This window comes from Gymnoscopelus microlampas (genome assembly GCF_963454915.1).
Source record: "Gymnoscopelus microlampas genome assembly, chromosome: 9".
In the NCBI taxonomy this organism is placed as follows: domain Eukaryota; kingdom Metazoa; phylum Chordata; class Actinopteri; order Myctophiformes; family Myctophidae; genus Gymnoscopelus; species Gymnoscopelus microlampas.
In genome coordinates this window covers 21,825,296-21,837,315 of record NC_139946.1, presented here as the reverse complement: position 1 = coordinate 21,837,315, position 12,020 = coordinate 21,825,296, and the positions used below count along the sequence as shown (strand labels likewise).

Sequence of the window (12,020 nt, the reverse complement as noted above, 5' to 3'; positions counted from 1 at the left end):
TAGTTAGTTATATATTAGTATTTGTAAGTATATTAGTTAGTTATATATTAGTAAGTATATTAGTTAGTTATATATTAGTATTAGTAAGTATATTAGTTAGTTATATATTAGTAAGTATGTTAGTTAGTTATATATTAGTAAGTATATAGAAAAACAAGTTAAAACCGTTTGGGTGAAATAAATTTTACCGAAACGAAAATTACCAATCGACTCTAAATTGCCTGAAACGTACTCCTAACAGTTTTTTGGGGGGACGATTTTGGCCTCCACACTTAGTGATTTTTTCGGATTTAACTTTCGTTTCGGTAGTGACAAACTTTCGTTTCGGTAGTGACACAATGGTGAAAAAATAAATGTATTAAGTCCAGAGCTCGATGAATGTTAGGGACCAAAAAAGTCACTACAAAGTACTACCAATCAACTCTAAATTGCCTGAAACGTACTCCTAACAGGTTTTTGGGGGGACGATTTTGGCCCCCACACTTAGTGATTTTTTCGGATTTAACTTTCGTTTCGGTAGTGACACAATGGTGAAAAAATAAATTTACTAAGTCCAGAGCTCGATGAATGTTAGGGACCAAAAAAGTCACTACAAAGTACTACCAATCAACTCTAAATTGCCTGAAACGTACTCCTAACAGGTTTTTGGGGGGACGTTTGATTACAAAGTGTAAGTTGTGTAAAAAATAATCTGACTATACTAAGTTGTTATTTGTTTGTTTAAGTCAGGCTATACTCTACTCAGAGTCATAAGTTTACAAAATGTACTAAAGTACAGTGAACGTCTGTGCGGTTTGTCTTCATCACTGAAAATAACGTACATGTAAACTGATATAAAACTGCTGTCATGTGCAGTTGGGGTGAAGAAACACAACCATTTCACTCCTAATAATACCTATTTGATTTGACATCCTGACTTGCTGCTGTAGCTGAGGCTTGAACCTGTTACCTGCGGCTCACTAGTCAGTGACTCTATCCATTCACCTACAGCTGTTTCCTTGGAATCTGTGGTTCTGAAACGTTTTGTTGTCAACCCCCCAAATTGACATGTATTTGGGCAGTGGACCCCAATGTGAAAAGATGTAGTGTCAGGGCCCCCCATGAAAAAGATTTATATTTATGCTGTAACACATTTATTTAAAGTTATTTGTCTTGTTTGTTGTTCAAGTCAAAGCACCAGGAAGGCTGTACTTGTCAGCCATCTGTTAGCTCAATGGGTTGAGACGCAGTATTCATGATCCAGAGGCCATGAGTTCAAATCCCATTGATGTCTTTCCTATGATTCTTTCCTTTGCAGACTGGCTTCCAGAAGATCAAGTGAAAACTACCAGGAAGGCTATATTTGTCATCTAACTGTTAGCTCAATGGGTTGAGACGTAGTATACATGATCCAGAGGGCATGAGTTCAAATCCCATTGATGTCTTTCCTATGATTCTTTCCTTTGCAGACTGGCTTCCAGAAGATCAACTGAAAACTACCAGGAAGGCTGTACTTGTCAGCCATCTGTTAGCTCAATGGGTTGAGACGCAGTATTCATGATCCAGAGGCCATGAGTTCAAATCCCATTGATGTCTTTCCTATGATTCTTTCCTTTGCAGACTGGCTTCCAGAAGATCAACTGAAAACTACCAGGAAGGCTGTACTTGTCAGCCATCTGTTAGCTCAATGGGTTGAGACGCAGTATTCATGATCCAGAGGCCATGAGTTCAAATCCCATTGATGTCTTTCCTATGATTCTTTCCTTTGCAGACTGGCTTCCAGAAGATCAACTGAAAACTACCAGGAAGGCTGTACTTGTCAGCCATCTGTTAGCTCAATGGATTGAGACGCAGTATACATGATCCAGAGGCCATGAGTTCAAATCCCACTGGTGTCTTTACTGTGATGCTTTCCTTTGCAGACTAACTTCTAGAAAAACAAGTTAAAACCACAAGGAAACCTGTAACTCTCAGCCAACAGCTTAGCTCAACTGGTAGAGCGTCTGTCCAATGACTTGACTTGAGTGGATTCGATTCCCACTCGAGTCAAGTGTCCCCGGTATCTTGGGGCAACGGATAAATTGACTGATATCCTTAGTGATGCTTCCCTTTGCAGACTAACTTCTAGAAAACAAGTTAAAACCACCAGGAAACCTGTAACTCTCAGCCAACAGCATAGCTCGACTGGTAGAGCGTCTGTCCAATAACATGACTTGACTTGACTTGAGTGGGTTCGATTCCCACTCGAGTCAAGTGTCCCAGGTAACTTGGGGCTTGGGTCTGTCCAATGACTTGACTTGAGTGGATTCGATTCCCACTCGAGTCAAGTGTCCCCGGTATCTTGGGGCAACGGATAAATTGACTGATATCCTTAGTGATGCTTCCCTTTGCAGACTAACTTCTAGAAAACAAGTTAAAACCACCAGGAAACCTGTAACTCTCAGCCAACAGCATAGCTCGACTGGTAGAGCGTCTGTCCAATAACATGACTTGACTTGACTTGAGTGGGTTCGATTCCCACTCGAGTCAAGTGTCCCAGGTAACTTGGGGCAACGGATAAATTGACTGATATCCGTAGAATAACTTGTAGGAGTGTGCTGGTTCAAAGCCAGTACAACCCAGGACCGCTCGGTCCTGGGTTCGATTCCCACTAACGTCAAGTCCCCGGTAAATTGGGAAAGCGGATAAATTGACTGATATCCGTAGAATAACTTGTAGGAGTGTCCTGGTTCAAATCCAGTCACCACCTTAGTAACTGAAACAAGTCAAGTCAAGTCATGTTATTGGACAGACGCTCTACCAGTTGAGCTATGCTGTTGGCTGTGAGTTACAGGTTTCCTGGTGGTTTTAACTTGTTTTTCTAGAAGTTATTCTGCAAAGGGAAGCATCACGAAGAATATCAGTCAATTTATCCGTTGCCCCAAGTTACCGGGGACACATGACTCGGAGTGGGAATCGAACCCACTCAAGGAAAGAATCATAGGAAAGACATCAATGGGATTTGAACTCATGGCCTCTGGATCATGAATACTGCGTCTCAACCCATTGAGCTAACAGATGGCTGACAAGTACAGCCTTCCTGGTAGTTATCAGTTGATCTTCTGGAAGCCAGTCTGCAAAGGAAAGAAATCAATGGGATTTGAACTCATGGCCTCTGGATCATGTATACTGCGTCTCAACCCATTGAGCTAACAGTTGGATGACAAATATAGCCTTCCTGGTAGTTTTCAGTTGATCTTCTGGAAGCCAGTCTGCAAAGGAAAGACATCAATGGGATTTGAACTCATGGCCTCTGGATCATGAATACTGCGTCTCAACCCATTGAGCTAACAGATGGCTGACAAGTACAGCCTTCCTGGTAGATTTCAGTTGATCTTCTGGAAGCCAGTCTGCAAAGGAAAGAATCATAGGAAAGACATCAATGGGATTTGAACTCATGGCCTCCGGATCATGTATACTGCGTCTCAACCCATTGAGCTAACAGTTGGATGACAAATATAGCCTTCCTGGTAGTTTTCAGTTGATCTTCTGGAAGCCAGTCTGCAAAGGAAAGAATCTTAGGAAAGACATCAATGGGATTTGAACTCATGGCCTCTGGATCATGAATACTGCGTCTCAACCCATTGAGCTAACAGATGGCTGACAAGTACAGCCTTCCTGGTAGTTTTCAGTTGATCTTCTGGAAGCCAGTCTGCAAAGGAAAGAATCATAGGAAAGACATCAATGGGATTTGAACTCATGGCCTCTGGATCATGTATACTGCGTCTCAACCCATTGAGCTAACAGTTGGATGACAAATATAGCCTTCCTGGTAGTTTTCACTTGATCTTCTGGAAGCCAGTCTGCAAAGGAAAGACATCAATGGGATTTGAACTCATGGCCTCTGGATCATGAATACTGCGTCTCAACCCATTGAGCTAACAGATGGCTGACAAGTACAGCCTTCCTGGTAGTTTTCAGTTGATCTTCTGGAAGCCAGTCTGCAAAGGAAAGAATCATAGGAAAGACATCAATGGGATTTGAACTCATGCCCTCTGGATCATGTATACTGCGTCTCAACCCATTGAGCTAACAGTTGGATGACAAATATAGCCTTCCTGGTAGTTTTCAGTTGATCTTCTGGAAGCCAGTCTGCAAAGGAAAGAATCATAGGAATGACATCAATGGGATTTGAACTCATGGCCTCTGGATCATGAATACTGTGTCTCAACCCATTGAGCTAACAGATGGCTGACAAGTACAGCCTTCCTGGTGCTTTGACTTGAACAACAAACAAGACAAATAACTTAAAAAAAATGTGTTACAGCATAAATATAAATCTTTTTCATGGGGGGCCCTGACACTACATCTTTTCACATTGGGGTCCACTGCCAAAATACATGTCAATTTGGGGGGTTGACAACAAAACGTTTCAGAACCACAGATTCCAAGGAAACAGCTGTAGGTGAATGGATAGAGTCACTGACTAGTGAGCCGCAGGTAACAGGTTCAAGCCTCAGCTATAGCAGCAAGTCAGGATGTCATATCAAATAGGTATTATTAGGAGTGAAATGGTTGTGTTTCTTCACCCCAACTGCACATGACAGCAGTTTTATATCAGTTTACATGTACGTTATTTTCAGTGATGAAGACAAACCGCACAGACGTTCACTGTACTTTAGTACATTTTGTAAACTTATGACTCTGAGTAGAGTATAGCCTGACTTAAACAAACAAATAACAACTTAGTATAGTCCGATTATTTTTTACACAACTTACATTTTGTAATCAAACTACCGAAACGAAAGTTGGTCACCACCGAAACGAAAGTTAAATCCGAAAAAATCACTAAGTGTGGAGGCCAAAATCGTCCCCCCAAAAACCTGTTAGGAGTACGTTTCAGGCAATTTAGAGTTGATTGGTAGTACTTTGTAGTGACTTTTTTTGGTCCCTAACATTCATCGAGCTCTGGACTTAGTAAATTTATTTTTTCACCATTGTGTCACTACCGAAACGAAAGTTTGTCACTACCGAAACGAAAGTTAAATCCGAAAAAATCACTAAGTGTGGAGGCCAAAATACTCCCTCCAAAAACCTGTTAGGAGTACGTTTCAGGCAATTTAGAGTTGATTGGTTATTTTCGTTTCGGTAAAATTTATTTTACAGAAACGAAAGTTAAATCCGAAAAAATCACTAAGTGTGGAGGCCAAAATCGTCCCCCCAAAAAACTGTTAGGAGTACGTTTCAGGCAATTTAGAGTCGATTGGTAATTTTCGTTTCGGTAAAATTTATTTCACCGAAACGGTTTTAACTTGTTTTTCTATATACTTACTAATATATAACTAACTAACATACTTACTAATATATAACTAACTAATATACTTACTAATACTAATATATAACTAACTAATATACTTACTAATATATAACTAACTAATATACTTACTAATACTAATATATAACTAACTAATATACATACTAATACTAATATATAACTAACTACTATCGCATAACTAATATACTTACTAATACTAATATATAACTAACTAATATACTTACTAATAGTGTCTATATTATAGATTATAGTGTTAGTGTGTCAATATTATAGTGTTAAGGTCCTTACACACCGGGCGACACCGGCGAAAATAGCGAATACACGCAAAATTCGGACTCGTTCCGAATAATTAAAAGACGCTTTTTCGCTTCGCTTTTTCGCTTTTTCGCTCCATGTACGGAGCCATTGACTTTATAAGGTTTTTAAAAAACCCGCATTATTCGCACGAAAAAATCGCCCCGGTGTGTAACAACCTTTAGTGTCACTATATTATAGTGTCTCTATATTATAGTGTTAGTGTCACTATAATATAGTGTCTATATTATATATAGTGTCAGTGTCTATATTATAGTGTCTCTCTAGCACTGCCCCTTCCCCTCTAGCTCCACCCCTTCCTCTCTCTAGCTCTGCCCCTTCCTCTCTGGCTCCGCCCTTTCCCCCTCTAGCTCCGCCCCTTCCTCTCTCTAGCTCCACCCCTTCCTCTCTGGCTCGTGGCAAAAGTAACGTTATATAGTATACAAGTATACAACAATTTATTAAGATATAAAATGTAGCAACTCTTGGCCACAGCACACACACTGACATTTAAACAAAGAAATTAATCACAACAGAATCACAGAGTAGCAGCTTGGAGCCTCTGCAGTCACCACCTCCCAGTGCAAGTTAGCTTTAGCTGCTAAGCTAAACTGCTAAGCATGGAGGACATTACTAGCCTACACATCAAAACAAACATTGTGGATACAAACAGCCACCATCAAAATACCCCCTTGTCATAATGCTACTTCATGTGTGTTAGATTAGCCATTTTATGTTACCTCGATCACCTGCAACAAGACAGTTAAAACACATAAAACATGAATTAGACATATTTCTGTCCAGTCTGCAACTGCATCACTGTTCACTTCCTCCCTAGTAGGCTACTGCAGGTGTAATGCAGGTAATCAGTGTGTTGCCAGATTTTGCAAAAGAAACAAGCGGACAGGTCTATGAAAACAAGCCCAAAAGAAGCAACTAGGCTCAGGCTCATGATAACGTCTGCAAATGGTTTACATACTCTTTACGAATGTCTTACGCATCATTTGCTTAACATGAATGATAATTCTAGTAATTGTTTGGTGTCTGCATTCATGAAAGCCAGGTAGTTTGCAACAGGTAAGGAGAAAGTCCACATTAACAGACAGTCATAAATGATGAACTGTCTTCACTTTACTGTAGGGCACATAATAACATGTACAAAGGATTTATAGATATTTTAGGAATGTTTTACAAAGCATGTTAAACATGAACAAACACATTAACAGACAGTTGTAAATGATGAACTGTCTTCACTTTACTATAGGGCACATAATAACATGTACTAAGGATTTATAGATACTTTAGGAATGTTTAACAAAGTATATGTTAAACATGAACAAGCTACCAATAGCTTGTATATATTATGTAACATCAGTTACAAATGATTTAATAATCATTTACAGATGTATTATACATGGCTTATTCATGAATAGTTACTAATACCTTTATAGATGATTTGTAACCGTAGTTATAAAGGTTTTAGTAATCATTTACGAATGTCAATAAACCGGTTGTTAATGATTTGTTAATAGTTTACAAACTGCTTATAAACGTTTATAAATGCTTTAGAATGGGTCGTTACAAATGATTTAATAATCTTTTACAGATGCATATAAATGGCTTATTCATGAATAGTTCACTACTTACTAATACTTTACAAATGATTTGTAACTGTAGTTATAAAGGTTATAGTAATCATTTACAAATGTCAACAAACAGGTTGTTAATGATTTGTTAATAGTCTACAAACTACTTATAAACGTTTATAAATGCTTTATAACGGGTCATTATTGTAAAGTGCTACCAAAATCCTTTGAAAATAGCAGATCTACAAGCTCAAAAGTGTATATAGGTCTGCTTGTGCTTTTGTAATAATAATCAAAATGTTCAAAGTAACTAAAGTAATTAGCAACTGAAGTTTCCAAATAATTGTAGTGGAGTAAAAGTACAATATTTGCCTCAGAGATGTAGTGGAGTAAGTAAAAGTATTGAAAATAGGAAATACTCCACTAAAGTAAAGAAAATACCTCTTTAAAATAAACTTTACTCTTGATTACTCTTGTACTACTTGATGCTGGTGCATGTGGTTGAGTGTCTCCTCACCTCATATCTAACGTCTATATAACACGTCTATATGTCCGTGCCAGCCCCTGTCCTCCATGCCAGAGAGTGGACAGACACCCAGGAGACAGAGACCAGACTACCTCGGTGACTTCACCGGCGGGAGTAGCGCCGACGACTCCTGCAGCTCGTCCAACGAACAGGAGGAAGAGGAGGAGGAGGAGGAGGCGGAGGAGAGAGGAAGAGAGGGAGGAGGGATGGGTGGTGGTGGAGGAGCAGAGAAGAGGGAGAAGAGAGTGTCCTACGACCTGAGTGACGACAAGGAGAAGAGCTCGGCCGAGCGCTCAGGTACAGAGACACTACTTGTATTATATCAGCAGTGGTTCACAACCTTTTCTGGATCGGCGGCCCACTTGAAAATCTTGAAAGCGTGTGTGGCCCACCCGTCTGACTACTTAACCCATCAGATCCGGGAACGCATCTGTGTCATTTTAAGATTTCTTTGGGCTATTCAAAAATAGCAGATCTACAAGCTCATACAAGCTCACTTGAAAAATCGTGAAAAGGTTAGAAAATCTTGAAGAATCATGAAAACGTTTGAGAACCATTATAGCAACATACGTTTTTTTTAAACTGTTAAAATAAACAGATATTCTCATCAATCACTACTGCCTTTCTTTAGTCTTTAGTCCTTAGTCTTTAGTCACAAAGATAATAAGAAATTGCATTTTAATAACGTAGCAGCCCATGTTTGACATTCTGAGTTCCTTCTACAGCAAGTTGTTCACAGTGAGCATGTGGTGGCATAATAGACAGTATATTACATTACATACTGTAATTTCACTCTCTCCTTTACTATCCAGACCAGATATTACAGATTACATTGATAACTGATTTGATTTAGAACTGGGTAATATTGACAACATTTTTGACAGACAGATACACAGATAGATGGAATGAAGGATAGTTGTAGTTTTCAGTACATGAGAGCACAACAGCAGTGACAGTAGATAGAAAAGCAGTCAGTCAGAGAACATTACAGTTAGGAGACTGAATATGATCCCAGAATGCAGCGAGCACGTGGTGGCATGCACCTGAGCACCGCCACGTGCCTCCCACGCATTCCACATTCCCAAACTTAAAACGATGGTATGCAACATGCATACAGTATATTATGCACACACTCTTTTTTACTTTTTAGAATATACTATAGTTTCAAGTCAATTTCCATCTGCACCTGCCTACTGGCACAAGCACACACACATGCATGTGGTGTGGTGCTGTGGGTTAGGCCTGAATTACAGATGTTGTTGATCACCCCATGGATATTTGTTTTTATAGTTAACAAGATAAAACAGGGCCTGATGGCAAGTAATTACAGTCTACAGTGGTGATGATGATGATGATGATGATGATGATGATTATACACTAAACTGGTGGCATGGTGTGGTTCTCATGTTGCAGAGGAGTGCAATCAGGGGCCCCGTAAAGGAGAAAACCCTGACTGATTCTGAGGGCTTAAATCTGGAACATGCCAGAGATGCCAGGCTAAAATACTTGGCATCGAGAGAAGCTCGCCAATGGATGGAATTAATTCCATCATCCAGTTCCCTGTCTCCAAAATACTGGTGATTTTCGAGTGTTTTAAAGGCGGTGTGGTGTACAATGATCAGTATTCCGTATACCTCACCAAGACGGACGACCACGAGGAATTAGCTTAAGCTCAATAGGCGCCAAGACAGCTAACTGGATAATCCTCAACCGTCTTAAGGCCCCGCCCCTGACACACTGCAAGCGTCAGGCGGGCATCATCAAAGCACACCCATTGTTTACAACAGTTACAGCCATACCCCAAAGAATGGCACCCCCAAAGAATGAGATCTCATCTCAAGTGAATGAACCTGAAATTATCTTTCTTGTATACTCAAAGAAAACATGCTGCAGTGCTCACAAGAATCACAACAACATCCCTTCATCTCTCTTCAGAGATAGAGAGAGGGGGCGGGGGGGGGGGGGGGGGGGCACCATTGTACCATCGCGCCTCAGAAAGTGAAAAAGAATTTGTTCTCTGGTTAGTACTACAGAGAGGCTTCTTCTTGCTACTATGAGGACCTTTGCAGGAGACTCATTTTTCCATTCATCCGAAAGTGTGTGACAAAGTCAAAGCTGTGATTAGGAAGCCGTTTTGAAGAGGGTTTACGTGTGGTGCATATGTGTGTTATGCTTGGGCCTTATCTATACTGAGCTACCAGAGGGAGGCTAGAAGTAAACCCTATAATGCGGTCCATTTGGCAACAGACGACTCTTGGAAGGTTTGATGCCAGGTCAGCCGCACGCACGCACGCACACACACGCACACACACACACACACACAAGCACAAGGGCACAGTCGGCAAAGAACCAAGGGCACACTTGTGTATTCAAGTTAGTGCTCTCACACTATTACAGACATGCTGTGTGTGTTGCGGCTGAAGTGCCGTGCTCTTTAATCCGTCCCAAAAAGCGAGCAGCCGGGACCGACTACTGAAAAGCATATTGCGGTCATTAATGACACACACACGCACACGCACACGCACACACACACACACACACACACACACACACACACACACACACACACACACACACACACACACTATAGTAGTACTCACACACACCGTTCTAATGCTGCATTTCTTTCCCAAAGCTGCCTGCAGACTAATGGAGGGGGGGGTGGGGGTCAGGAGAAAGGGAGATTGACATAGAGATAGTGTGGGGAAATAAATATAGAGAAGGAGATCGGTGAGATAGAGAGAGCTAGCTGGATGGGGATGTGTGATGGAGGACTAGAAAGACGGAGTAAAGGGCGATGATTGACACAGAGAGAGAGAGAGAGAGAGAGAGAGAGAGAGAGAGAGAGAGAGAGAGTGAGAAAATAGATCAAACACAAAAAAGGGGAAGGCTTCTCATTGGCTGAGGTTAAATAGGACACCACTTAAATTCCTTCAGTCATTCCTACCATATCTCCCTCCAACGTCTTCTCTCTCTCTCTCTCTCTCTCTCTCTCTCTCTCTCTCTCTCTCTCTCTCTCTCTCCCCCCCCCCCCCCCCCCCATACAGGTCGTGTGCACTGGAAACCACCAATCAAGTCTCTCAAACCCTACCCCACCCCCTCCGCGTCCCCCACCCTCTCCGGACCAATCAGACGCTCAATCTCCTGTCCTCGCTCCATCGCTTCCCTTTCGTCGCCCGGTGATGCGGCGAGGGCGTCATCCGCCAGGCCTCCCGCCCCCGCCGTTCCCCTCGCCACGCCCCTCGTCAGGCCCAGCTCTGCCACGCTTCGCTCCCATTCGCTGAGTCGCAGCGGCTCCGCCCACCGCGTACCGCACAGCAACAGCCTGGGGACCATTCACTCTAACATGGTGAGTACACCGTACAGTGTATACAAACATGTACGTTATCTACACATACTGTAACACAGGGGTTCTCAAACTTTTTTCATGTCAAGGACCTAGAATTGAATATGTATTTGGCTGTGGACCCCCATCAGAAACAATTTTGTGCCAGGGACCCCCATATAAGGTTTGTGTTTTAAAAAAATATTCCACATTTTTCCAAGATCTCGTGAAAATAGCAGATCTACAAGAGATGTAGATCGGATATTTTCAAATAGCCAATGTATATAGGTTTAAATGGTTAAACTGATTTTTATGCTGTTTTAACACATTTTTCCTGAGGACCCCCTCAAGCCTTTGAGGGGGACAACCACGGCTGTCACACACACCAGGGTCAGACAGTGTTTGGAAAAAATATATATATGTTGTTTTGTTGTCCTTGTTTTGTCCTCCACAGTACATTTCACTGTGAGGCGGGGCATCGGAGGAGAACAACCAATCAGACCGTTTCAAATCACCTTCAATTTGCTGCCCCTCATTACTAGTGTATTAGTATTCAATCCATCCAACTATTCAATCCGGGAACGCATCTCTGTCATTCAAAAATAGCAGATCTGCAAGCTCATAGCTTGAAGATAAATTATCTGTAGATACATTTACAGTGTACGTGGCAAAACCTGCCCCGCCTGCCCGCTCTGAGCAAACTAAAACAAGACAGGGTCCAGTAACGGCACTGCTTCATGTGAATAAGACGTCTTGTGGTCAGTGTATGACGTCAGCCATTTATGAATAAAATGTAACCCATTCAATCCGGGAACGCATGTCTGTCATTTTAGATTTCTTTGGCTATTCAAAAATAGCAGGTATACAAGTTGCCATTTGTTTTTTTGTGCAAATCTTTGAATATATATTTTTTAAAGCGAACATTTGTAAAATATTTTGTTCCAGGCACCCCCAGAAGCACACCCGCACACACACACACACACACACACACACACA

General features: G+C 41.4%; 1 protein-coding gene across 1 annotated transcript in view; it reads left to right on the top strand.

Annotated features, from left to right (window-relative positions):
• ttll7 (tubulin tyrosine ligase-like family, member 7) overlaps positions 1–12,020 on the top strand; it is a 93,344-nt gene that overhangs the window by 58,563 nt on the left and 22,761 nt on the right. Inside the window, exons 14-15 of the mRNA XM_084067858.1 lie at positions 7,735–7,996; positions 10,747–11,048. Coding sequence (XP_083923984.1) covers positions 7,735–7,996; positions 10,747–11,048 — 564 coding nt within the window. The remainder of the gene's footprint in view (positions 1–7,734; positions 7,997–10,746; positions 11,049–12,020) is intronic.